General features: G+C 35.6%; 5 protein-coding genes across 6 annotated transcripts; 3 read left to right on the top strand and 2 right to left on the bottom strand.

Moving 5' to 3' along the window:
* Positions 1–576: 576 nt before the first annotated feature.
* On the bottom strand, positions 577–2,132 carry LOC114723912 (glucan endo-1,3-beta-glucosidase 5). The gene is made up of 2 exons (XM_028910164.1): positions 1,783–2,132; positions 577–1,681 (listed from the first exon to the last, which is right to left on the bottom strand). The coding sequence occupies exons 1-2, from the start codon at positions 2,130–2,132 to the stop codon at positions 577–579; spliced, it is 1,455 nt and encodes a 484-aa protein (XP_028765997.1).
* Positions 2,133–3,364: 1,232 nt separating this feature from the next.
* Positions 3,365–5,153, bottom strand: LOC114723895 (ras-related protein Rab7). The gene is made up of 7 exons (XM_028910145.1): positions 5,023–5,153; positions 4,910–4,936; positions 4,574–4,673; positions 4,338–4,484; positions 4,173–4,253; positions 3,897–4,042; positions 3,365–3,793 (listed from the first exon to the last, which is right to left on the bottom strand). The coding sequence occupies exons 1-7, from the start codon at positions 5,079–5,081 to the stop codon at positions 3,724–3,726; spliced, it is 630 nt and encodes a 209-aa protein (XP_028765978.1). The 5' UTR covers positions 5,082–5,153; the 3' UTR covers positions 3,365–3,723.
* A 4,342-nt stretch (positions 5,154–9,495) lies between these two features.
* Positions 9,496–11,427, top strand: LOC114723896 (probable WRKY transcription factor 51). Its single transcript, XM_028910146.1, has 3 exons — positions 9,496–9,752; positions 9,858–10,004; positions 10,844–11,427. Exons 1-3 carry the CDS (start codon positions 9,520–9,522, stop codon positions 11,019–11,021), a joined length of 558 nt encoding a protein of 185 aa, XP_028765979.1. The 5' UTR covers positions 9,496–9,519; the 3' UTR covers positions 11,022–11,427.
* A 1,443-nt stretch (positions 11,428–12,870) lies between these two features.
* LOC114723894 (small GTPase LIP1) lies at positions 12,871–16,870 on the top strand. 2 transcript variants are annotated; one of them, XM_028910143.1, is made up of 7 exons: positions 12,871–13,446; positions 13,943–14,034; positions 14,125–14,170; positions 14,917–15,221; positions 15,837–15,890; positions 15,971–16,116; positions 16,423–16,870. In XM_028910143.1, the coding sequence occupies exons 1-7, from the start codon at positions 13,356–13,358 to the stop codon at positions 16,616–16,618; spliced, it is 930 nt and encodes a 309-aa protein (XP_028765976.1). In that variant the 5' UTR covers positions 12,871–13,355; the 3' UTR covers positions 16,619–16,870. The 2 variants fall into 2 exon arrangements, with proteins under 2 accessions (XP_028765976.1, XP_028765975.1); XM_028910142.1 differs by having other exon boundaries at positions 14,125–14,266.
* Positions 16,871–19,550: 2,680 nt separating this feature from the next.
* On the top strand, positions 19,551–22,335 carry LOC114723878 (uncharacterized). The gene is made up of 3 exons (XM_028910115.1): positions 19,551–19,733; positions 20,779–21,018; positions 21,919–22,335. Exons 1-3 carry the CDS (start codon positions 19,716–19,718, stop codon positions 21,964–21,966), a joined length of 306 nt encoding a protein of 101 aa, XP_028765948.1. The 5' UTR covers positions 19,551–19,715; the 3' UTR covers positions 21,967–22,335.
* Positions 22,336–27,489: the final 5,154 nt, after the last annotated feature.

Here is a 27,489-nt window from a genome sequence, read left to right as displayed (position 1 = left end):
CACCCCTTATTGTGACAAAACTTTGTTTGGCAAAAAAAAAAATTCATTAAAGAAATTCTACTAGAAAAATTACGGATGATTCAACTAGTTTTTAATTCAATCTTAATTGGCGAAATGAAGAGTTCGTGACATTTCCGAAATCCTTGTAAAACCTTGCATACACAATTTGATTATAAATTATTGTATATTTAGATAAAGAACGATGATGCAAAACCCAAAATTCTCCATCCATGCGCGTACTAGACATAAAATATACCAACGAATCATCAATAATCAAACAACGTAAGAACATATATAATAAAATAATAAAATTTGGATCAGATTAAGTTATACATAACATCCCTGAATTTTATGTCGTGCACAAATAATTTTTCTAACCTCGTAAATTTTATAATAAATCCTCTGAACTCTTATACAAATTCACAATGAATGATTGTACACCCAAATTACAATTTCAAATAATGCAATGCATCCTTGCGGAAGCTTAATTTTGAGGCTAAAACGTCAACCCATTTGTACTCAGCATCATCAGTAAACCGGGGCCGGCCAGCCAGAGCCACAACAGAAGACGTTCAATTATACCAACGTCAAGAACAAGACGAAGAAGGCATTAATCAACAGCACTCTCACCACATGCTCTGCTTTGAGCATGTGACTGCCACTCTGTATTTCTACAGCGAATAAGCAATTTGCTGAGGATGGATCATCGCTCACAATTTGCCCCATTCCACTGAAATCACAAGCATCCACGCTTTGGTCTCTCACTTGAAAATATTGGTTAAACGCATAGGAGGCTCTGCGAGGCATGTCTACGTCCCCACACGAACTACCTGGTGCTAGGCTCGAACAATCCGCACCTTGGCACGCATCGCTCAGTGCACTCGCCACCTCGCTCATGTCCTTCTCTTCCTTCCTCAGCACACACCATTTCCGTTCTTGGTACTCAACCCCTTTTGCTCCTATTGGCATCTTGTCTCGTCCTTGCCCTGTGAAATCCAGTGCATATTTTGGTACCCCATCGAAGCGAAAAATCCCCCAGTGCCGCTCGAAATTGCCTGGGTCGATGCTTTTCAGGTCCTCGTCGAATAGCGAAAACAAATAGGCTTCTATGGGTTCTCGGTGTAGAGGCGTCCCTTTCTTGCTTGCCATTTTCTTGAGGAATCCTTGGTTGAACCTTTTTGCGTTATTGGGGTTGGCATTCTTGTCACCGTCCGTGGGCCATCCAACTTCTCCGACCACAATCTTCGTGTCTGGGAAACCGGCTTTTTTCAACGACCAAACGAGAGTATCGAAGTTTGCGTCGAACACGTTGGTGTATTGTGTGTTGTTGTCGGTAATTGTTCGGCCACCGTCAAAGAATGCAAAATCTCGAGGGAAATCTTGGGATTGATATAGACTGAGGAAGGGATATATGTTGACTAGAAACGGTGACTTCTTGTCGTTAAGAAAACGCACTACCTGTAACATAAGATCGTGAATGTCACTGCGAAAATCCCCATCCGATGGCATGTTCGAATGTGATTCGTAAACGTCGGCATTCAAAGGCACAGTGACCTTGACTTGATCTCCCAACCCAGCATCCTCTATAGCCTCCTGAATATTCTGCATTGCCGGCAACGTGGACTTCAGATACGAACCGTCGAAACTTTTCAAGAACGGCTCATTGCCAACCGCTACGAACCTAAAAAATCAAACAAACACACGGTAAATTTTTTCCCCATAATGCAAGAAAGAGTCTCATCATATGAACACGACGGAGCGAGACTGATATGGATTGCTTACTTGATATTGACCCCACCCTTGTCCAGATGTTTGGAGACATTATGTTTGACCCACTCTTTCGCGTCATGGAAGCTGCGAGCAAAGCGATTCAACTGATCATTGGGAATTCCAAGCATGACTTCGATGTCTGTGCCGGCTAAGGCATTGAGCGTCCAAGAATTTGCGTTGAAGAGCTTAACCTTCTTGACCCCGTTGTCCTTCAACGTATTTACCACAATGGGAGGATCCAGTGGGTGTGACGCTAGTGATCCCCAGTTGACACCAAGACCTGCTATTTCTTGCCCTCTTACATGAGCCACCATCACCACCAAACAGCATGCCCACGTTATTAGGAACTGCGCTCGCACCATGGCCATGCCCGCGCAACTTTTGATTAAAAGCACTGACGGAGGACAAAAGATGAAGGATGATAGGGAATTATTAATGCAATATATAGTCAGGAATTGAGGATATTCTGAAGTCTTGGGCTACAATGTTTACAACCAGAACGTTACAAGGATTGTTACTTGTTCCACGATTGTTACTTGCACAACACATATTTTGTTTTGTTGTTCCTAGTTTTGAGAGGAGAGACAATTAGTCTGCCTGACATATGCATCTTTGTCAAGTGGCAACAAATTCCCGCGCAATCCAAGCTGGAGTCACTGTTCAACTGATTATATATGGAATCAGTTTCAGTTAAACTGTTAAACTGATTCCTAACCGATCGAAACTGGTTCCGGTTATATATAGCTAAAAATTGCAATTTTTATGTAGTGCTGATGTGGACACACGTCTAATAGAAGAAACTAATCATGTAATATACTCTTCCGGTTCTAAATATAACACCCTTATACATACTAGTATAAGGGTCTTATATTTAGGATCATAGGAGACTAGGAGTAATCGATGAGAAACAATTCTTCCCATGTCTTGAAATGATTTAAAACATGGATAAAGTAAAACTTCTAGAAGTATCCTATATTAAAAAGTTACCCTATATTTAATACTCCTCTGGTCCTTAATATATGGCATATTTAACTAATTTGATTAAATTAAAGAAGTTAGGTAAATTAATTAGTTATAAGAAATATGACATATTTTTTCTAAAACACCATGATCATTTTCCTTAATATCCTCCCTCCCTCTTCTACTTGATTATGGTTAGAGAATATCCATAAGAATAATTTAAAAAAAACTAATAAATATGATAAATAAGTCTTATATTAAAATCAAAATCAACTTAATAATTAAGTCCTATATTAAGTACCGTAGGAATATATAAGAAAGTAATAACACTCATGTTTTAAAATCTCGTTCGAGACCTTTCTCTGATGCTCGTGAGAAGGGACACGAGAATAAGTGGGCAACGGTTGTAAATGACTTCTTTTCCCGACCAACGTAAATGATTATCTTGATGCATCGCGTCCTGTTCAACTCGATCAAGTAACGTAATTCAGTTGAAAAACAAAACAATCAAATTCAACCCACTATTTCATATAATGAAAACGATTGTACATTAATCATATTCTTAAAAATAATAAAATGTTGCGCACCTATAAACCATATTTATAATTTAATTAAATTTTATTAAACAGCAAAATAAATTAAATGCAGATAAAAATTTCTGACAAAAGAGGTTAATAAATGAATACACGGAACACCAAAAAATTGACGGATCATTATTAAAGGAGACGAAGGAAAACAGGTGGGTTATGAAGTTATCCACAAACCACCTAACACAACCGCAGCAACTCACGTTCTATCACGAGTCGCACTTTTATGTTTGTTGACATGCCACCTAACATTTCACTACCTTCGTATCTCCATTAACGCTCTCTGGGGTTAAAACACATTCGAACGTTGCTGTTGAGTTTGATTAATACTAATTTATTCTGGGATTAAAACATGACCAATCCTTAACCCTCTAAGTTACAGAATAAAATATTCAGGGTTCCATTCTCAGCACGCACAGCCACCACTTCGTTGCTGCTCTGGTTCTGATACGGTTTCCGAGATTCCCGGAAAATATCTGCAGAAACAATCAAACGAACATAATACAATAATTGTATTATAAGATGTTGAGTTACTAATGATAGGCATTGATTGAAAGTGAGGTTGGTTCCTGAGATTACATTTCCGTCTCGTGCTCGTTTTCCAGTGCGGTTTTAGCAGCACATAAGAATGCCTCCTCAACATTGTAATTCTCCTTAGCAGAGGTCTCAAAATAAGGCATCTTCCCCCTGGCAGCACACCATTCCTTAGCTTTCTTCTCAGAAACCTGCGATGAACACTTGACAACTACTTTAGAAACATGACTATTTCTCATACATTAAAGAAACCGAATTCGTTCACCAAAAATAAATAAATAAAGAAACCGAATTCAAGTTTTTTTTTTTTTTTGCCTTTACCATTCTAGTTTGTCCACCATTTACATCAACCTTGTTGCCAAGTAGTACAAAGGGAAATCCTTCAGGATTGTTCGCATCTGACTGTACAAGTCAAATGCCACCAACGACAATCAGACAGCCAATTAATAACCCAAAACGATGAAAACAGACAGCAAGGGGACTGACCTGTTTAAGAAACTCGTCGTGCCAATTGTTTAGGGTCTCAAAGGTTTTATTTGTGTTGACATCATACACAAGAATGCAGCAATCTGCTCCTCTGTAAAATGCAGCACCTAGACTGTGGAACCTTTCCTGCCCTGCAGTATCCCAAATCTGCCATACCATTTTCTTCATCATTTTACCACGTACGAGAATATATGCGTCAGCACCGATCGAAAGAGAAGAATAAATAAGCAACTCACTTGCAAAGTCGCTAGCTTGTCACCCACTTGTACTTCCCTGGTCACAAAATCTGCTCCTATGGTGGCTTTATATTGAGGGCTGTACTTTTTATAGACGTATCTGAACAGGCTGTTAAAGCTCCACAAACTCAGACATGTTAAAAATTAAAAGGGAGTTTGACACTAACTGGGATATTAGTCCTCTTTAAACAATCCTAATTAATGCGCCAAAATGTTGTGTTGTTTCATTTCCAGAAGCAGTCACGAAACGAAAAGGAAAGAGTAGTCCTAATCTCCTGACACAGATTGTATTCCGAGTTCAAATTATCAAGTTGCATTGGGTGTGTAAATGGATACTGATTTATCAAGGAGGTCTTTCCCACCCTGAAAAGAAAATAAAGAGAAAGGGGATAAGTTCAAATCCTGCGTTGGTATGAACAGAGAACCTTTGAAAGAGGAATGATGCATACCCACTATCGCCGAGGACGATGACCTTGAGCAGAGTCCTGTTCCTGTGGGAAATGTCCATGAGCAAGACCCAGAAACGGCTTTCTTCCTGCGGTTTTTTTTTACCTGTTTGGGAAGCAACCGTTGAACAAGAGAGATATAGTAACAGAGACAAGAGGTCAAAAGGGTATATAAGAGAGAGAGAAGGGATGGGGATTGGGCATGATGGAGGATGTTGTTAGTTGACGTGGTGCAGTTTAAGGTAAAGACTAATGAAAGAGTTGCCTTTATTGCTGTTTTAGAAGTCGAATTGAATGATGCAGCAGGAGAAGCATGTGATTGAGAGGCATTGCCAACCAAAAGCAACACAGAATAGGAGTGCCAGCCAGGTATTTCGCATTCACCCACACCAAAGTTGGGCCACGTAGACGTGCTTCCCTCTCCTTCATATCCGTCCCTATCTACAGCTTCACCCTCACTAAACCTGTCCTTAAATTCATCACTTCATCTCACTCCATTAGCTTTTTCTCCTTCCTTCAACCTGACGTCACATACATCGTATGCCAAATTACCTGGATAATTACCATTATTATTTTATTTAAATGATTTTTATAGGCATAGATGCCGCAAAACTGACTGAAATAGTGTTAAGCATTAAATGTGAGCAAATCAATACGGGCAATTTGATTTTTCACGTTGGAGGCCCATCTTGTTGATTTATTTAGATGATGACGACGACGACGGACGCATGGTAGATATGACGGCCTCTTTTGGCCCAATCAAACCCATTGGAGCCCAAACCCGGACTTAGTGTTTGTGAGGCAAGTCAACCAAGCCCACTAGAGAGTTAAGAATGGGCAGTTTTGGGTATACACCAGATCTCACGCGCTCACGTGGTGACAAGGACAAGATCTTCACCAACAAGGCTTGAGACAAACAAAAAAGCTTAATCTCTCACAAAGTAGTAAATTAAGATTCAAATTTTTGTTGAAAAAGATACTCACATTTACTGTATGATAGCGTCTCAAATAAAATTGCTTCCAATAAAAAGATACCTATACGTGACCAATAAAAAGGACAAGATCCTAGACAAGGGTGAGTAGGAGATGTAAATTACACACACATTTTCTTTGTTCCATTCGAAACTAATGACTTCCTTAATCTTTAATATGAGAACTGGTTAACTAATTTGAATAGATTAAAGAAGTTTGTCAAGTTGGTTATTTGTAATAAATAAGTTTTATTTATTAATTATGTGTATTAAATAGAACTATCATTTGACATATGCAATACTATCAAGACTACTTTTAAAAAAAGCAGATAAATATAAAAAATATAATGAATTGAAATATTATATTTAGAATTAAATTAAATATCAAACTAACTTTTATATTAAGGATATTATATAAGGGACGGCCTCTTTTAGGAATGGTCTTACCTAAGGATTAGGCGGCGGCTCAATTTAAGTATGGTAAAAAGGTGCAAAGTTGTCTGGCATTGGAGAACAAATCAAGGGAACCGCTCAATTGTCTATTTTTAATATATTATATAATTAATTAAGTAATTGACTGACGAAGAAGTGGATCGAGAAGCTGCGAGGAAGCCCCTTTTGTCTTTCCCTTGCCGTGCGTCGAAATCCAATCTCGTGATTTCCTTAATTATTAATTAAATTAACAGTGATGCAAAACAGTATCCATTGACCAGGAATTAAGCTGAGGGATCAGAGAGGGGGACAAAATAGATTAATTAGTCCAGGGCCAGAAAGAGACGTATTAAGATGTTACTATGCAGGGTAAAACTTAAAAGGCAGCTCATCACGATCGATGGTGTTCAATAACTAGTCTTGTCAAGGTGTTTGGAAGCACCCAAAAGTGTTTCTTAAAAGTATTTTTTTATAAAATGAAATAAACTCTTTATATATTTACTTTATGCATCATAAAAATATTTTTAAAATCATGATTTTGATTTCACGCAAACACTTTAGGAATTTTTGCTCGTTGCATTAAAATAAATAAATAAGGATTTAAACCATGAATATCAATCAATCAACTATAATTTATAATCCGTAAGAAATTGAATTGTCTACAAGTGAAAGCTTACCTTAATTGCCATTCAAACTTGGGGCTTGCAGTTTATGTTTTAACTGTTGATTGAAGTACATGAACCATGTGTGACGAAAAGCACAAAAAAGAAAGAAAGTATTCATAATAATAATAATGATAATGATAATAATAATAATAATAATTATTATTATTATTATTATTGATAATGTATTGCAATTTAGTCATATACTACTTCCGATCCTAATTATAAGAGCTAGTTGACTAATTTGAAAAGATTAAAAAAATAAGTTAAGTTAGTTATTTGTAATAAATAGGTATTATCTTTCTTAAAATATCTTTGCTAATAAAGTGTATTGGCTACAACTAATATTATGAGAAGGATTGTCTTGGAAAAAAATATACAAATATGAGAGACAAAATGGATTGAGATATTATATTTAGGACCAAAATGAAAGTCAACTGAAGTCTTATATTAAGGATCGGAGGAAGTATATCTTTTCTAGATTAGTAGATTTGGCAGGTGGGCGCGCATTTTTTTAATTTGGTTTTTTAAAAAAAAACTATGCTAACGTGTTTTTTTTTTTTAAATTTCAGATTAATTATTGAAGCATACATCTGTTTAAGACAAATGTATTATTTTTAAAATAATAACAGTAATAATGTGGAGGCCAGATGGACGTAAAAAAGTTAGTTTTAGGAGCATAACAGCGGCAGTTACGGAATGGGAGCTATACAAGGTTCCCACTTTGGTCGACCAAGTTGCTTGCTGGCTTCTAACACTCTCCTCACGACAAAGAACTCATGCCGCCCTTTTCTTTTCTTCGTTTTTTTTTCTTTTCCTTTTTTTTTTTTTCAGGGAGGACTTTGAATTTGAACCAGTTAGATTTATGGCTTTCTAATTTCTATCAGCCAGGGTTACTATCCCCAATCAGGGTTTATCTCTGAGAGGCAAACTCCATATTCCTTGTATTTGGACGGATTTTTGAGGATCAAGTCATTGTTCAAATCATCTCACCTATTTCCTTGCAATTTCACGTCATCATTTTATTAGCAGTCTCCCTCTCTACTTGGTTCCATCCAGTTAGCTCCAGCAACCTCAATTTCCACTCATCAACCAGCAGTACCCAACTATTGAAAACGAAAGTGGGCGTCCCTTTCATTCTTTCCAGAATTTTAAATTCTTAATATTAGTTTTATACTAACATACATACCGCTGCTTCTTAATTATAAGGAATTGTTCCATTCACCAAGTTATGGACCATTTTTCTTATACGGAGTGAGAATCCCAACACCTCTTAGGAATTTTAACAGTCGAATTGAAATTAAAAGTAATAGTAATAACATCAAAGGACGAGTTGCGTATCAGGATCATGTCACCTTTCTCTTTATTATAGTCCTACCAACCGAAGAGATCATTTTAAAAGGGCAAAAAGAGAGAGCCAACTAGTATGAACTGAACTTTAGTTTTGATCACCTGAAGTATGAACTCTACTTTTGGCCCTACCGAAAAAGCCCCGAGGAACCTTATCTCCAAGATAATGATCAATATATTGTTCGTATTTTTATGGTTACTAAGTTAGATTTATTCGTCCAGAGAGCATCAATTCTCTGATGATTCATAAATTACATTTCTTTTAACGATCAATCAACTAAAGTTTTGACAAAGCCATACAAAGCACTTATATCATATGGTGAACTCATCGGAGAGTGCGTTATCATATATAGTAAAAAACAAGTGGCCCTTTCACAAAAGCGTTTGCCAGAGCCACATGGGTGGTGTTAATTAGTGTTATGGATCGGTGATTAAGCTATATGCGACGGTAGAGATTAATACTGAAATCTGAAATCACTTTATATAGTAACGAGTCATTAAGCCACTTCAAAATTAATGTATGATATAATCAAAAAACCTCATACAAAATTTGAGTGGAACAAACAGATATATAGTTATGATAACGAAAGGTGAAGCCTTTTTGATGAAGAGAGATTGAGAAATTTAAAAATCCACACATTATAATGGAATTTCACCCAAACTTGACGATATTTAGATAAAGTATAGTATAAAATTTATGGAATATATTATACTTTTATAAGTTGTAAATAATATGAGGCTGACGTCTATTTGGACGCTTAACATCTAGAAAACATTGAAGTCTTGGGAAGAAAACGAAATTTTGAGTGAGGATGCTTACGTCATATCAATGGCGTAGCCTTGGTGTCCACGTGGACCAGTCAAGAACCTTGGTGCTTCCCTCCAGGAATTTTTTTTGGCCAAGGATACTTCCAAGTAACAACATAAGAGGGTAAAAAAGACCTTTAGTTTCTTGTCAGATATTAATTAAATATATCCATTGGCAGCACGCCGAAGCCAACCTAACAGTCACAAAGAAGCCAATATATGCCTTCTCTTTAGTCCATTTTCATTATTGACTCTTCTTAGTTTCTGGGTTTGCAAAAATGGACTACTATTCTGGAAACCCTATCACTACTCCCAGCCCTAATTGCTCACAATTCTCCGCCGTAAATCCATCCCCATCTGATCAGTTCTTTTCGGATTATTTGGAGCTTGATAATGGCGCTGGGAATCCAGAATCCTGGTCACGCAGTACAGAATCATCAGAGAAGGCAATTAGCGATGCCAGTGGATTTAGTGGTGCTGCTGATGCTACCTCGTCCAAGAATAATAACATGCAAGAGCCTTTTCTCTCTTCTTTCTTGTTCATATATACAATACTTATATTCTTTTATTTTGTGGGCAAGATAAGATGTTGGATATATCTATAATTTTTGTGCAGAAAGTGCAAAAACGAGATCAAACGAGACAAGGGAGAGATGAGTCGAAGGATCGCCTTTAGAACCAGATCGGAGCTTGAGGTTATGGATGACGGGTACAAATGGAGGAAGTACGGAAAGAAGTCAGTGAAGAACAGCCCGAATCCAAGGTATTGGTAAATATTTACCTTAATAATTCATTCTTCTCTTGAGCGCGGTAAGGAAATTTACATATACTAATTAAATGTTTTATCTTGTCAAAAAAAGAACTGATATTAATGAAGACACGTACGGGTGAACTCACTAAACAAATTGATCCGCAGCTAGAGGCTCAAAATACTCACCATCGAATTAATATCCGAAAGAATTAATTATATATCAGTGGATAAATGTTCCGGCGGCTGATTATATATAGTTTATGGTGGCTCGGGGATCTCATGGTTGGGAGTGCTATCATGGACCCCAGCTGGTTTGCATATGTGTGTGTATTATTTTTCTCTTAAGCAACTGATCTATATAGTTAACTATCTTCCGGGTGCATTATGTATGTGTGTGGGGTTCGATCGTTTGATGAAGCAATCAAGATGATGTCTGATATTGATGGATTCGTTTTTGACAATTGTAGTGTCTATTTGTGAACATGGGTGTGTCTGTCAGATAGTGATCTTTCTGCCAACTTGACTGATCCCTAGCTTGCTTCCTTCTTCACCTTATGGCTTATAATTAAACAGCCGCCATCAATGATTAGTTGTACTGCCTTGTTTATGCAAGTTTGAAAAGCATGATGTTACGGTGAATTAAAACTCGTGAATATATTTACTCGAACTTGGTAATTAAAAAGTTGCTAATTAACACACAAATTAAAGCATGTTGGTTCATTATCTTAATTTACGTGGCAATAATCTGTGTATGCGTTATGATTAAATGCTTATCATGTTGAATTTGTTGTATCCATTAGTAGTTAAGCTGTAATTGAATCTTGATACGACGATGGGAATGAATAACGCAGGAATTACTACAAGTGTTCGTATGGAGGATGCAGTGTGAAGAAGAGGGTGGAAAGGGACAGGAATGATTCGAGTTACGTGATAACAAGTTATGAAGGAAGGCACAACCACGAGACCCCAAGTGCTACCTATTTCTCCTCCCTCGTCGTCCATCCTAACCCTTGGCCCTTCCACTCTTGATCTTCCTAGCTAGCTAGTTTCCACAGATATACTGCCGCTGAGTTTTGCCAGACTTATATCTTATGATACGAATACGATTCCTTATTGTATATTGGTACAAGGATCAGTAAGCCCAACTCTAGTTATTAAGACTGATTATTTTTTCAGGATTAAGGTATATTCAGCACTCAAAATATTTGATCAGATGCATTCAATACCTTGAAATATTTTTTTCAGGTGCATTCAGCATCTAAAAATGTTTTTGTGCCTTCAGCACCGAGACAATATGTATCTAAAAAATACTTTGAGGTATTAAATGCATTACAAAATATTTTGAAGTACTGGATAGATGATAAATGCACCTTAACTCTATTTTCTCATGTAACGTACGCTAGAAGGGAAATAAATCCATGCCCAAATTAAGCCACAGGCACACATGGTATTCTTCTTCTTTTCAGGAGAGTAGGCAAAACAATTGAGAACAGGCGAACCGCGGCGAGACGATTGATTTAGATATGTGACATTTATCTTGATAGTGGAATATCACTTACGTGGCATCAAACAAAATGTCCTCCATTATTCAATTTTCTTTCCTTTCTAAGAAAATAAAATTTAGTTATTGGTTTTCGTTGAAGAAGGAATTAAGTGATAATTAATTAGTAAGCAACCTATTGTTATTAAATGACACTGACGGAGACAGCCAAACATAGAGAACGAAGTTGTATAACATTGATGTCTTGAGGATTCAGATCGCGTACAGTCGCGTGGACGCTGCATCCAACAAAATCGCAAATCTTATTCGCCCAAATTATCAAATGTTGCCCAGCAATGCATTGCTGACCAATGACCACAAGCCGAAAAAAGCCCAGAGCTTTGTTTGAAACCATAGGCTAAAAGCGACGGGCCCAGGTCGTTACTCTGGTCCTATTGACGATCTCAATAATTTATTGGGTTTCTATGATTTTGGGTCGGATTGTGGGTAATCAAACTGTTTTGTGGGCGTTTCTTGCTCCACTAACATGGTCCACGAAGTCCAACTAAGGGTGTGTTTGGATGAAACCAAACCGTGGTTTGAAAAGTGATTATGGAGAATAGATTCTGGGAAAATAGATTTGTGAAGAATAGATTTTGTAAAAAAGTGATTCTGAGAAGTGAGAGTGTTTGGATAGTTATTATCAGAAGCACTTTTTATATACACAAATTACTAAAAAAAAGACATAAGTTAATATGATAATTACAGAAAAAATAGATTTTATGATATATTTTAATTTGAAGGAATAAAATTGTGAATAATATGTTTTTTACCAACATAATTAATAATACATAAGATAATATAATTAATAAATAATTAATGTGTATATATATTTATAAAATATAAGATTAAATATATTTATAAAAAAATATGTTTATAAAAAAAATAACAAGATACATATCATATAGGCCCTCACACTCTCCTTTTTTCTCCAAAAGCAAAAAAATTTTGCTTTTTCCAAAACCATGGTTTTGACAAACCATGGTTTGGGATGTCACCCAAACACACCCTAAAAGGGTATTTGGATAGAAACCAAACCATAGTTTTAGAAGTGTTTTTACGGTTTACGAAATAAATATGTGAAGGAGTTTACTTCGTTTTACAAAAAAATGCTTATGAAACCATAGTTTTCATATTGCCAAACACCTCTAAGTCGGAATAAAGGGCCGAACACATCCACTGGAACTATGGAAAGACGCTGTTAGACCGAACATCGTGCACTCCTTTGCCTACTGTTTATCCGGTTTTGTTTTGCCCGATTATTGGTATCTGACCAAAAAAAAAAAGTAAAAAAAAAAAGAAACAGGATTTGGCATCTGACCAAAAAGAAAGAAAGAAAGAAACAGGATTTGGTAACAATCTTCGGCAACCCATCAGCAATATTCCATCATTCTGGGGGATCTTGGGGATCATTGTTTGCTTAACTCCATCTATAACTTCGAGCAACATCAACTTCTCGAGCTTTATTTTTCAGTTTCGCTGTCAACTTCATTTCTGAGATACCCGCTTCATAGATTTTTTTTTCAGATCAGTTGGCGAAGTGGTTAGATTTCTGGCAGATGCGGTGGATTGTGGCGTTTTCTTCAGAGATGAGTAATAACCTACTGTCAGATTTCTGCTCGGATCTTGGCGCAATTCTCACATGATGTGGGGTTTATTGGAAAAGCTTTGGTTTACATGTTGAGAAATTGCTCATTCTCGTGGAGTTTAAAGCAGCAGCTTGATCGGATATTTTTTATGGTCGGCCCGTAGAGAAAGCATTTGAGTTTTGGCTTTGTTGTTTTATTCGGAGTTGATTCCGTGAAGAGGGTCTCGGGGAAAGCATGTTCCGAAGGGACCGTAATAGAGAGAGCAAAGAGCAAAACGGCGGGCCGCCATACGGGCAGGTCAGAGTGCTCGTTGTTGGAGACTCAGGTACATAATCCTTCTTATTGTATCTGATGATGGTCTTTCCCAGTTTTGTACGTTTAGTGTTGTTGTGGTGCCGAATTTTTGCTCTGGCTGGAGGCGCAAAATTAAGACTTGGATTATGCAGGGTGAACAAAATCAAGTTGCTTCTGTTATCGATCATTTGCGTATATATGTGAACATTTGTTGGCATATGGTGTCTAACTGGATTGATTTTAAACTGCCAATGTGCCTGTCCAGCAGTAAGATATTTATGTTTTCTATTTATTTGCATCACTTGGTCCAAGAACACCAGAATAGCTTATCAAAATTGTACATTGAGGGAATAAGCTGTTTTCTAAATTTCAAGATCATAGGCTTGCATGTGCCTGATTGCGAAGAATATAATTGATTTTTTCATCCACATGTTTTCTTGTCCTGCTTTGTCTCTTTGATTTTTCTCTCGACCATCTTTGCATATTGAACTTCGCTGCAGATATATCATATTTTCATATTCTGGCAGGTGTTGGGAAGACTTCTCTGGTTCACCTTATTGTCAAAGGTTCTCCCGTCACTCACCCCCCGCAGACAATTGGTTGTACTGTTGGCGTACAGGTAAAGACACCCCAATCTCTTTGTACTCCTCAAAACGCATCTTTTTGCTGTAGTTGAATTTGTCACCTAGTCTCCTCTATTTTTCCGCAGCACACTGCTTATGGGAATTCTGGTAGCTCTTCAAGTAGCCTCAAAGGTGATTCTCAGAGAGATTTTTTTGTTGAACTTTGGGATGTGTCAGGCCATGAACGGTACAAAGATTGCCGGTCTCTGTTTTATTCACAGATTAATGGTGAGCAACGATCCTCTTTTTTATTATAATAGTTATGTGTTCAATAAAATCAGGCATTAGTGAAAAGTCCAGGAAAATAAGCAAAAAGATTTTATACTTGGATATTCACCACGTTTATTTTTTCAAATAACTAAGATATTTAAGTAAGTTGAGTCTTGAGAGTTGCGACTCGGCAAATGCTTACAAAGATACATGACCCATCAATTATGCCCTCACAATTTGAACCCCATATCAGTGCCAATTGAATAAACGTTTGTTGGCTTTGTTTCTTGTTTCACATTCTTAAAATAAATGGACAATGATTAAGTCTTTTTTTTTGGTGTTTAAAAAAAAAAAAAAAAACCTTTGTTCTGAGTTTTCAGCCTTCATCTTACCTATTCAATGAGCATCTCTTCCCATTATTTTCTATCATTAATTTTATCCTTAATAGCTTTATCGTTTCTCAAATTGAGGAGAGGTTTGAGCCTAAGACTACTTGCTTAGTAGCTACCTTATGACTTTTCTTAGTAGCCTTTTAAATTTTAATGTACAGGAACTTCCTAAAATTTGAATTCACTAGTAATTATTGAAGTCTTAGTTGTAAGGACATATTTATAACTTGGCTGTGTGATTATTTTAACTATGGATTATGGTTCGAACTTCATCTGCAGGTGTAATTTTTGTTCATGATCTCTCGCAAAGGAGAACAAAGACTAGTTTGCAGAACTGGGCAGCTGAGATTGCTGCAACTGGCACGTTTTCAGCTCCTTTAGGATCTGCTGGACCTTGTGGTCTTCCTGTGCCATATATGGTTGTTGGTAACAAAGCTGATATTGCTGCAAAAGAGGGTACAAGAGGAAGCAGTGGGAATCTAGTTGATGTTGCACGCCAGTGGGTTGAGAAGCAGGGTCTGCTTCCGTCCAGTGAGGAACTTCCTTTGACTGAGAGTTTTCCTGGCAATGGAGGCCTTATTGCTGTGAGAGTCTCATCTAAACTATTTTACATATTAGTATTTCTTGTTAGAATTCTCCTCTCTCTTTCTAAGCTTAAAAGAACAAACCTACTTTAACTGTTATGTTATAATCACAACGAGGTGTAATAATCTGTGGTCAATGTTTATTGCTTGTTAATTTGAAAACTTTAGAGTTTTTTTATGTAGTCATACCTGGATGATTCTCATGACTGCACTTGAAGAATGGGTAGACTTATTGTAACCATGCTGTTGTGCTGGTACCATTAGGCCTGCCGAATATGTGTATTGGTGCTCCATAGTCCACAGGGGCTATGGATTAAAATTATCACTTCCCTTTCTGTTTTAGCGGTAATTCCTTGAGTGGTTACTCTTATAATGACGACTTGAAATCACAAGTTGGCTGCCGTGATGTGAGCTTTGGAAATTTTTCGAAATGGAGATTCGTGATTTCTACTGCACTTAATTCAAATCCTCCAGTACTAGATATTCTGATGATGTCATAGATCATTTGTGGACACTAGATGTAGAAGTCTGTACGTTTTGCATTCTGTTGAATAGTTTTTAATATGAATTGAACTTATTTATACCTGGGGTTATTTATATGTTGGACGTCTGCAGGCTGCAAAAGAAGCGAGGTATGACAAGGAAGCTGTGATGACTTTTTTCCGAATGGTGAATATTGCCCTCAATATTTCTATTTTTTGTTTATGTTGTTGAGCAGCTTCTAAATTTACTGGTACTTTTCCTGGTAGTTGATCAGGAGAAGGTATTTTTCAGATGAAGTGGCTACACCAAATACATGGTCTGTGTCTACATGGTGTACCTCACCAGTTCAGAGACTTCCCCAACGTCTAGATGATGATTCAACAGACGATGATTATCAATCCTTTAATAAAAGGTATTTAGGCCTGGCTTACTGAATAATTTGAAGCCGCAGTGATTTATCATCGCCATCATGCCTTACTCATAGAATTTCTTTTGGAGGAGGATGCTCACCTGATCTTCAATTTTCAGTTTAGGGTAGATTCACATTCATTCGCTATTAAAACAGATCAAAGGGTTGGTTCAATTGTGGAACAGTTGCTGTAGAATCATATCTAGAATTATCTTCCATGTAGTGCATCCTTATTGACAAAGTTGTATAAATGGCACGTGTTACTTTCTTAGCCCCTCACCACCTCTTTTTTATGTCGGGTAACTGCAGTGTGATCGGTGATCCTTACAAGTATAACACACTTCCTCCCCTTCCGGCTCAACGAAATCTGACTCCACCTCCAACCCTTTATCCTCAACAGCCAGTCTCGTCTTCTATAAACCATAGCTTCCCGAGATTTTCTCTGTCTGGTTCCTCAGAAATCAGTGCTGCCTCCAGAACAAGGCGGTCGGATATTAATGTCTGAGAATCTCTGTATAATGGTAATCAAACATCTGCTAACATTATACACGTGTAGTATTCTTGAAGGAATGAAGTTGGGTGTCTTGTTTGAAATATCATTTTTCTGATTGTAAGCGGGTCCGTCGATTCTTTCATTGTTTTAGAGGCATTCTCTGTCAGTGTTGGGTGATCCCAGTTCCCAGTTTGGTGTAGTCTATGATGAAATGTTGGATTCTTTTATCAAACTTTTTTTAAAGTCTATGATGTAACTTATCTACGCTGTTTAACTTGTAGCATTAAACTAGACTTTAGGATACGGCAGTGAATAATTATAGTTATGATATCTAGTTTGATTTTAACCGTATAATTATATTGATATTTTGTTTATTAAAGATAAAGATTTTGGTCTTTGTTCAGTCTCTTGTAAGAGCAAAGGAAGTTTAAAAAATTAAGGGGAGTTGTAGTCAAATCTCAATAAAAAGATTTAATTATTTTAAAGTTTGTTGACAATTTAAAGAATTTGCAATGACAAGTTTTATTATGTGATTTAACAATTAATTTTTACTAGTCACTTGTTATTGAGATTTTAGAGTAATTAATTTTTTTTCCTGTTTGGATCTAATTGCAATAGAATTCTCACCAGCTCAACGTACCATCGAAGACAAGCAAAAACATAGCTTTTTAGGCCATGATGTTTGCAATCGTATGAGAAGGATGCTTCTGTATAGTTATGGTAACTTGAACAAAACACACAGCCGCGTGACACGCGGTTGTTAGGATATATGCAGCAAGACACTTCTCCAAATAAAGCTGCAATTTTTTAGATTCGAGGATCTAAGGGAATGTTTGGATATAAAACAAACTATGATTTTAGAAGTGCTTTTATGGTTTACGAAGTAAATATATGGAAGAATTTACCTTGTTTTGCAAAAAAGTATTTCTGAAACCATGGTTTAGAGGTTGTCAAACACCCTCTTAGACTGTCTGTGAAATTACGTTTTGAGATCCTAAACTAACTTCTCACCGGCAAAAATAACCTCTGACCAAAATTTTTTGTTTGGGATCACGATTGGAAAAAAAGAAAGTTTCATAAAAAGAAGTGATTTTTAACTTGAAATCATTTTTATAGCTTTTCTAATGCATCAGCATGTGACGAGAATTATATCATTTCTTTTACCTTAAAAGAAGTGCCATTTACATGAAAAATTACCATACTATCCAGATTTATTGGTTGTTATTTTTATTTGTTAATGTAGAAATAATAATTAAAATAAGAAATATTTTACAACTTTTTCAATAATACATCAAATCCTTTGATTTTTATAATTTTGATTTTAATATTTTCTTAAAATTATCACATTATACATATATAATGTATATAATAAAATTTATGCCATTTTCAATCATTTTATATCTAAACTTATTTTTTTATTAATTATCTAAATAAGTTTCAGTTTCTCAAATTATTTTTTTTGACAAAAGTCAATCCAAATATAAATAACATCATAGTATCTAGTTTTTATCTAATATAATTTTTACAAAAATCAGATTAAAAAAAAAACTTTTCTCTGCTAATCCAAACATACTTTCAAAGAACTGTGTTTCAGGCCAAGCATTTCTTCCCGTAATCGTAAAACGAAGATCCGATGGGACAAAAAACTACATAATAACTCTTTGCTCTTGAATTTGTGGCCACAAAAACCACACAAGTAAGTAAAACAAATTGATCGGCCGAAAGCGTTCTGTCATGCAGGCACCGTCCTTTCTTCACATGCCACGAAATTAGTAGCCGCTCAGATCATTTATAAATAAATTGACCGTCAAGATTTTTAAATCTTAAAAAAAACAACACACAGGTCAAAATCCAACATGTCACTTTGGCTACAGGCAAACAAATCATGAATTTTTTTAAAGATAAAATTATCTTCAAAAACTAAAATGAATGAAAGTACTGCGTCAAAATTAGTTAACAGAAAAATGAGTTCAAAAGCAGCGCGACTTTGTTGACATGGGATTGAAAGTTTTTATCTGAAAAACAAAAAAAGGCAGTTCGTTACTTTGTTACAATGTTGGGATTAGCCGAATTTTGGATAAAAAGGTGAAGAAAGTAGTTGTAGCTGGTCCACTGATAAAGCGATGGTAATAAAGGGTAATTGCTATAAAATCTCAAACAAAAAACATAATTACTAAAAATCTTAATAATAATAAAACAGGCTGTAATAACAAATTTTAAATATTCAAAGCAGCTCACTTGTCACTTAAATTTAGTGGTAATTTTTTTTTTACAATCTCATTATAATCTTTTTCACGAATGATTGAGGGGGACAAGATATATTCCTGAAAGCTTGGTCACTGTTATTTTCATGGCTGCCTCCCCCTCATTTCTTCCACTGGCGCATCGTGCTTGACTTTTGATGCTGGCCCTCAATCATCCTGTAAATTAATCAAAGGTCAAACAAAGCACATCACAAATCAAACGCTTTTTACTCTCATCTTCAGTCTTTTTAGGCATTTTCATCCTAAGTCCCCAACAACCTCCCCACTTATCTTCCAATCCAACATAGTATTCTTCAATACTTTCTCTGTTCCCAATAGTTAGAGTACTAGAGCTATGCATAGTTTCAGGATTCCGAGACGCAAAAAAGGAAAAACGTAATTTATTTCATAAAAAAAAAATCCGCTGCATATTTTATTTAATCAGTGGATTGTGATTGTACAATGTCCTATAATTCCGTAGATGTCGACATTCTCTGATAGCCAATGAGCAAGGCAAGAATCTATTTCTGATTCATCCTTAATAATAACGCGAAAATTACGAAAATAATAATAATAATAATAATAAGCGACTGCTTTGGGTCCAATAATTTACCGGGGAAAAAAGTAGGGCCTCCCAGTTCTCGAGATATCGCATCAGACCGCCCAATCTTTTATTTTATTGACTGAACGAAAATCCTCTTATATGGTCACCGTGGTGTGGCGTAGTTTGTGTAGGCAGCAATATCATCATCAGTAGCATCCGGCTTTATCTCCTTTGTGCTGCACCGTTACTAAGCCAAGCATTCCTCGCTTGCTCTTGCTCTGCTTCAATATTCTAGCACTTCAGTGGATTTGAATTAGACCCCATGGATGATCGTAAGGAGGTAAGTATTTTTCTTTCTCCGTGGCTGTTTTTTTTGCTAAGAAAGGTCAGGACCTGGATGATTATATTCTTTGCTAGGAATTGGCGAGGTTCTGTCCAAGTGTTTTTGTGCCAATAAAAATTCCCCGAAATGAGACGATTATTAGTTTGCGACGGGTTCAGGTCACGAATCTTCGGAGATGATTACCAGTTCCTATCTGTCCTAACTGCTAACTGATCTAGGTTTCAGTAGAATTACCTGAACGAGAGCACTTGAAAGCTAAATCTTTTTTTTACCTTCAAAAATGGAACCAAGCTAGTCTGTCAAAGCTTGTTTGAATAAAATTTGAAAGCTCTGTTCGATGGTACTCGTTTTAGTTATAAAAGAAAATATACGTTGAGAATGATTATTAGAAAACTCCCGCCTGCGGATCCTTGTTAATTTCTTCTGGGCATAGTTCATGCTCTTCGATCTATTTCTGGGTAATCAAGCCGTTCAATTTAATGTTAATGGGCCATGCAACCTTGATGGCTCTCTTCTTTTGGTTACTTTTCTGGGCGCTGGTAAAACATTTTGGTTCCTTTGGTTTGACTATTTTAATCTGTCAAAACTCAAAAGTACACGGAGGCATGATGAATGATGACGCTCTTTCACTGTCCGTTCAATTACCCAATTGTTTGTGTTCAAACTTTGAAATGATGATATCACTGTTGCAGTCACAAAAGAAATCTTAATCCTCCCAAACAATAGAATTAGTCAATTTCGTCCCTTAGATTCTTTCCCATGTTTCCCTTATTCGCAAATTCTTTTTTCCCAGCTAAAAAATTTTTAAATAAAAAAAAATCTTTTTTATGGTAAAAGAAATATGAAAAAATTTGGAAAGTTGGTGGTTCGTTCACTTGTCTGCTGTATGGCTTCGGATTAATCAGATGCCAATAAATGGTTCTATTGATTTTTCGGTCGTAAACGATTGATCTGCCCAACAGAGAACTTGTATTTATTCATCATCCTTCATGCTATAATTGATACCGGTCATTATTCATAAAGAATGATTCTTTCCTTCTAGAAAACTGCTCCTTGGCTATCGGTTCCACAGTTTGGGGATTGGGAACAGAAGGGCCAAGTACCGGACTACTCGCTGGATTTCTCAAAAATCCGGGAAATGAGAAAGCAGAACAAAACAAATCTTTCCAGGGCAAGTCTTGGCAACGAAGAAGAGCTCATGGCTTCAACCACTGCTAGCGTCAACACTGGGAACAGTGAACCCCAGCACCCCCACTACCATCAAAACCACGAGCCTCCAACTGTAAGATTCTTGTCCCCTTTTTATTCTTTACATGCTATTTAATATATATTGGACACATGAAAGCCATTACCATACAACCAGTAGCTATGACCAAGATTACAGTTTCCGGGTTCCATGATAATTTTGTACAATAAAATCTTTCAATGAGAAAATAGAATCCAGGGTATGCATAGTTGGCGGACATTAGAGAATTTCTATGCACTAGGGTAGCATTTTTTCTCTCTCTATTTAATTGAGGATGAGTACGAAGGTGCAGTTCATGCATTGTTGCAGCAAGTGACATTTTTAAACAAAACAAATCGCTTGTCTTTCTCCCCTTGAAAAAGCCTAAGATCATGTGTGAGGCGCATATGATCCCTAGTTATGCTAATGGGATGAATAACTGGGGCAAAATGCAATCTTTTCATTTCTAAATGGGGCCTTGAATTAAAATTTGTAAAGTGGGGAACATGACCTATATCTATTTGTGGTTTTATTAGGATAAGTGATGGGAAGAAGTCTAAGTGGCTGACATCAAAGCGGCAGACTCCTTATAAATCACTTTCTATAATTAGAAATGGGACGGCCTTGCATATAAAGCAATTCTAATTTTATATTGTCTTCTTCTGCTCCTTTCGTAATTTAAGTGTGTCTTTGGTGGAAGGTTCACTGTCTTAGTAAGAACTAGATGTGGACTACACTTAAGTCTAAGGAACGAGTTTGCATTCGTCATGGCTTTCAAATAATGCAGATTGTTATAGATTTCATGTTTTATATCTGATATACTGCAAATCAGATTCATTCTCTAGATCTACGAGAGACTGGTCTCAGAGATATTTGTGGTTATCTGCTTTCGGAATATGAGTATGCGCTATTTGGCATCTTTAACACCCTGATTTGTTTAATATTTTTTCCCGCCAGACAAGGAAGGGCATCCTAAGCTGCTTCAACTGCTGTGTGAAAGCATGATGTGTAAGGGCACGTGCCCTGGTCTTCTGAAGATTGTGAGCGGTGACAGTTGTGCTACTGCACCTTTGAAGAAAACTTACCTTTCCATTAAATCCCTTACTTTTGCATTGATGATCCTATCGGCTGCGATGGTAGTTTTGAATTTGATTCACCAAATTAGAGTTGATTATGGTAAAAGCTAAAATGTAAATGACTGTCGTGTGTAGTTTTGTAACTCATAAGTTATGAACCTCTAACCCCACCCTGAAATGTGTGAATCAGTCATGCCCCCCCCCCCAGCTGTGAAGAAAAAAATTTGCAGGCCGTGTGTGCTCGACCCTATCCCAGCCCTTACTATGGCTCTCTTAATCAATCTCATGTACATTTTCCAAAAAAAAAAAATTGCAGAAGTCTGATGCAGGATGATGAGCGGCATGTGCATCATTTTGAATCAATTATTTTACGGCTTGGAATTTTGCAGGTTCTGCTCATGGACGGGCCTGACTCATCATTTGAACTTTACAGGGTACATAGTAATAAAAATCCTATGCGATAAAGGGGCCAAGCTCCTCCGTCCTTTTGATGAATATTTTCAAAACATGAATATAGGGTGGTTATTAGATAACTCGTCCCTTTCGTTGTCCGAAGCCCGAGCTCGACTCTACACTTATGGAGGTGAATGACTCAGTGAGATTGGATGTGTGTTCCTGCAAATCGTTGTATTAAGTGTATATCGCAAGTTATTTAAATATTAATGTAAGTTAAAGTAACGATAAATATGTTCAATATCAAGTTTTATTTGATTTTTCTTAAATGCAAAGTTTTACGATTAACTAACGTCTTCCAAGTTAACTACTTTTTTTAAGTTATAAGGTGGGTTTGAACCCGCAACACACACATCCCACATACACACACATACCACTCAGCCAAGCGCCCAGTGACATCTTCCAAGTTAAATATAAGACAACGTTATGGTTGTTCAAGTTATTGCTTTCAGTTTTTAATATAAAAACTCGTTGGATTTTTATTTTGATTTTAAATATAATATTTTAATTTATTTTATCTTTTATATTTATTTATTTTTTAATATAGTCCTCGCAATAATGGTAATTATGGCTGATATATTTGATTAATAAAGATATATTATGAAAAACAACACATATTTATTATAAATAAATAATTTATCTACTTTTTTAATTTACTCAGATTACTCGATTAATTTTATATGAAAAATCGGAAGTAGTAGTCAGTAATAAAGGCCAAATTGTTTTTGTTTTTTTTGTTTTTAAATTCCACGGGAGTTTGGCAACCCATCGGTTCCCGCTTTTGGATCGATATCTGACGTCAGACATGAATGTATATCTCTTTTGGCACAGAGAAGAGGACGGAGGAATCCACCTTCAAATCAACACACAATCCGCATTTTATTTCATTACCCACATCGCGCCTTGCTCTCCAATCTCTAGTCTCTACCAGGCGAAAGGGCCTTTTTTTTTTTCCCCCCAACTTTTTAACCATAGGGTGGGGGAAAAGGGGGGCTATCATGGGGGAATTTAGGGGACAAAAAAACACGTGATTTATTCGGAAGTTACTAAAAACAGTTAAACTCAGAATATGATAACAACTTGTGGAATTCATTTTATTTGAATTTGGATAAATTTTACTGAGCAAAATTCTGATGATATGATACTCTCCTGATATGTAGTAATTTTTCAGAATCAATATGGATAATTTATTTTTTTAGGTAGAGATATCTTTCTAGTGTGAAAAATTATATTTGAAGTATTATGAGATACTTTTTCAATTCTAAATATAAAACTTATCTTATAATATAATTATAAAATAAATTTTATATTTAAAATAGGAATAGTACTAAACGTAAACATTTTTTAACTAAAAATTCGAATCTCAGGCTATTTTAGAACGTGGGTAATTTAAAATCATCAAAGTTCGTTGAATAACTTGTAAAACTTTATTGGTCATAAATGTCATTTTGTCTATGATTAAAAAAATAGTCAAATCCATCGTGATCTGAGGTCAAATCTGACGCAGCACAAGAGATCTACTTTGTCTACACATGAATTTGTCAGCTTAACTGGATTTTAAATTTTTTCAGTAATAGTAATAATAGCAGCGTGAATCTATTCATATTCGGGAACACGGTACGGTGCGAGGGACCATCACCGTGACCCCACGGCAGATGAATGATAATTCGCCGTCGCTTTTTTGGATCATTATTTTTCCCCCGACTAATTGTTGACTCTTTGGTACAGATTTTTTAAATTTAAATACATCTAATATTTTAAAATATTTTATAATGCATTTAACATTTTGAATTATTTTTAAAATACATGTATCATATTAAATTGATAGCTGCTCACAAGTTAAAAACCATAAGAAATTATTGTTCTTGTTTGATTTGAGATCAACTCCATCACGCAGAGAAATTCGACGGGGGGAACCAATGGAGTGCTAAAATGGAATAAAAGAAATAGGTACCTCCGGTAGCTCAAATCCTAAAGAATTCCTTTGTTTGCTTTGCCTTATCGTCGCCCTTGAGTATTTTGGAATCAACCACTATAAAACAAGAAAATATTATACCGGGTTCTTAATATAAGAATTAGTTAATTAATTTTAAAAATTAAAAAAATTAGTTGATTTATTTACTTGTAATAAATAGTTGTTGTGTTCCCTATAATACCTTCATTAATGATGTGTATTAGAATTATCTTTTAATTTTATAAAAATATTTAACATGTGCAACTACTATAAGTATTACTTTTAAGTAAAATGGATAAATATAAAAGACAAAGTAAATTAAAACTTTATATTTAAGACTAAATTAAGAATCAAATATGCCTTTATGTTAAGGACATTAAGGATTGGAGGTAATAGTATTTTGAGAGATGGACCTGGCCTGATTCTTCAGAAATTGTTGAACTGACCTTAAAGCATGGTTCCGCCTGCAAGTTCCTTGCTCCCTCAACGCCTGCTCGTTGCTGTAATCCAGTCTCTGCTTGCTAATACGATGAAGAATAGCTTGACTGGAAAGGTGATGTCAAAGACACGCACATCTCTCTTAACGTCTCCTTTTTCTCTTAATCAATCGGGGTAATCCCATGATCCTGAATCTAAACTTATTTACAGTCACGTGCTCAGGGATTTCAAAGGCATTATTCCATTTTGCTCAGTAATTAGAGTTTTCCCACGGGTCTTTGTAGTAATTTTCTCTATGCATTTACATGTTGCTCCCATAACCAGTGGTAGCATGATAAATGTCATGTCCAAACCCATCAGTACACATTTTGCCGGTGATCACCTTTCAGGGATCAATTAATGCGCCATCCACAAATATTATACTTTAATTTTATGTGTAAGTTACATGTATCTTATTGATGGATTTTTTTTTTATATATGTCCTCATTAAAATATATTAAAAAAATACGTTTTAACAAACATTTTCTCTTTCCTATTTCTTTTATTAAATTTAACAGACGTGAAATTAAAAAAAAAAACAATCATATATTTAAGACTAAGTTTTTTGCCTACATATGGTACCATAGTCCTATATTATGTCAGTATTATATGCAATATACAAAATATAATTACATATCCTAATTTTGTACTTGCAATAATAATAAATTATTTGCTCCGTTCCCATTAAGCTTAGAAACTTGCCTTTTTGGGCCACACTACAGGGGCAGTGATGTGATGATGTGCTTGACACGTGCGAAATGTGTGCATGTGGCAGTTGAGTGGTTTTTTTCTTTTGTTGGGGGGGGGGGGGGGGGGGGGAGGTTGGTGAGGGAAGCCATCACCCTCCTGCTGCGCTGCCTCGCCTTCGTCCCCACCAACCTCCCATTTCATCATTGGTTGGTGGCATGCTCTTCTCCTACGTAGCTACCCTGTTTAATTTTACCAACAATCGCTACCTAGTACATCTCAAACTCCCCAATATTCATGTCACAACACAAATTAACAACAGCATCACTCATATTTCATGTGATTCTCAATTCCAAACGAATCTTATCTAATTATTGACACAAAAATATTCTTACTTACTAAGTACTACCTCCGGTCCTTAATATAAGACTCTGTTTGACTTTTATTTTGATCCTAAATATAAGACCCCAATCCACTTTGTCTCTCATATTTATGCATTTTTTTAAGATAGTCCTTCTAATAATGATAGTCCTAGCCAATATAGTTGATTAGTAAGGATATTTTAGGAAACGCAATACATATTTATTACAAATAACTAACTTAACTTCTTTCCTTAATTTCCTCAAATTAGTCAACTGGGTCTTATAATTAGGACCGGAGGAGGTAGTACTTTATAAATAACTCTTATTTCTTTGAATCATAAGGCCACCTCCCAACTCTAATGAATATTTCAAATTTAACCTATTTACACTTTTATTATAAAAACATCATTATTTTCTTCTGCCTCGTGAACTATTTGACCTAGGTTTCAAAAAAACGTTGCGTTATTAAATTTATTTAATAAAAATAGTCAATACACATTTAAGTACACACGCATATATATTCAAAACACACCTACATGTATGGGTTAATATAATATTTGTTCCTTCGAATTTGTCTAATTTTGATTTTGATCCCTTAAGTTTTAAATTATAGATCTTAGTCCTTCAATCGGCAAAATTATCTAATTTTTTATTGAATTATAGAGACCAGTGTTATAAGTGAAAAGAAACTTAAAGAATCAAAACTTACTATTTAAAACTTAATAGACTAAAGTTTGTACTGACTCTGCATGTATTTAAAGCAACCATATACACATATTTAAAATAACCAATCATATACAAAATGGGATCTAAATATTCTCTAATTATATTTATCGTTTCCTAATTATTGATTCTTTTACAATGTCAAACTTAACAGAAAAGAGTGAAATGAATTTATCATTCAATCCAACGAATTATTTTTTCTTGTAAGCGGAGTAGATCCCCCACCAGCAGTAGATAATATCTTTCTGGTACTAAGGGCGTATGACAGGCTTCCTTGAATTAAATTACTACCTCCGGTCCTAATTATAAGAGTCAGTTGACTAATTTGAGAAGATTAAGAAAGTAAGTTGAGTTAGTTATTTGTCCTAAATAGATGTCGTCTTTCCTAAAATATCCTTACTAATCAAGTGTATTAGCTATAATTATAATTATTAGAAGGATTATCTTAGAAAAAATTGAGTAAATATGAGAAACAAAGTGGATTGGGGTCTTATAATTAGACCAAAATAAAAATCAAATAAGATCTTATATTAAGGATCGGAGATAGTATTACGTACAAAAAGCTAGGTTGAGACTAATATTTCTAACTACCTTCTTATGAAAAAAAAATCATTATTTATGTCAACTTGAGTTGATAAAGAATATTTACTATTTTACAACTTAACTCCCCATAATGCGTGGGGATGGTTGTTATTGAAAAAAAAACTGTATTTTTTATTGAAATTTTAATATAATTGTGGAATAGTAATTCTTAAACATGCCGTGATCAATTGAAAAAAAATAAGGCAACCAGCAT

The sequence above is a fragment of the Neltuma alba genome, unplaced genomic scaffold (assembly GCF_004799145.2).
Source record: "Neltuma alba isolate B1F8T4 unplaced genomic scaffold, ASM479914v2 tig00012161_pilon, whole genome shotgun sequence".
Taxonomy (NCBI): Eukaryota; Viridiplantae; Streptophyta; class Magnoliopsida; order Fabales; family Fabaceae; genus Neltuma; species Neltuma alba.
The sequence above is the reverse complement of the archived record's forward strand: the minus strand, read 5'-3'. Positions and strand labels throughout refer to the sequence as shown.

Coding starts and splice junctions, on each gene's coding strand:
- LOC114723896 (XM_028910146.1), top strand. CDS start 9,520: ATGGACTACTATTCTGGAAACCCTATCACTACTCCCAGCCCTAATTGC. Junction 9,753..9,857: donor TCGTCCAAGAATAATAACAT/GCAAGAGCCTTT, acceptor ATTTTTGTGCAG/AAAGTGCAAAAACGAGATCA. Junction 10,005..10,843: donor AAGAACAGCCCGAATCCAAG/GTATTGGTAAAT, acceptor TGAATAACGCAG/GAATTACTACAAGTGTTCGT.
- LOC114723878 (XM_028910115.1), top strand. Junction 21,019..21,918: donor AAAACCACGAGCCTCCAACT/GTAAGATTCTTG, acceptor TTTTCCCGCCAG/ACAAGGAAGGGCATCCTAAG.
- LOC114723912 (XM_028910164.1), bottom strand. CDS start 2,132: ATGGTGCGAGCGCAGTTCCTAATAACGTGGGCATGCTGTTTGGTGGTG. Junction 1,682..1,782: donor AAGGGTGGGGTCAATATCAA/GTAAGCAATCCA, acceptor TTGATTTTTTAG/GTTCGTAGCGGTTGGCAATG.
- LOC114723895 (XM_028910145.1), bottom strand. CDS start 5,081: ATGGACATTTCCCACAGGAACAGGACTCTGCTCAAGGTCATCGTCCTC. Junction 4,485..4,573: donor ACAAGCTAGCGACTTTGCAA/GTGAGTTGCTTA, acceptor ATGGTATGGCAG/ATTTGGGATACTGCAGGGCA. Junction 4,043..4,172: donor ATGGTGGACAAACTAGAATG/GTAAAGGCAAAA, acceptor TGTTCATCGCAG/GTTTCTGAGAAGAAAGCTAA.
- LOC114723894 (XM_028910142.1), top strand. CDS start 13,356: ATGTTCCGAAGGGACCGTAATAGAGAGAGCAAAGAGCAAAACGGCGGG. Junction 13,447..13,942: donor GCTCGTTGTTGGAGACTCAG/GTACATAATCCT, acceptor ATATTCTGGCAG/GTGTTGGGAAGACTTCTCTG. Junction 16,117..16,422: donor TATCAATCCTTTAATAAAAG/GTATTTAGGCCT, acceptor GGGTAACTGCAG/TGTGATCGGTGATCCTTACA.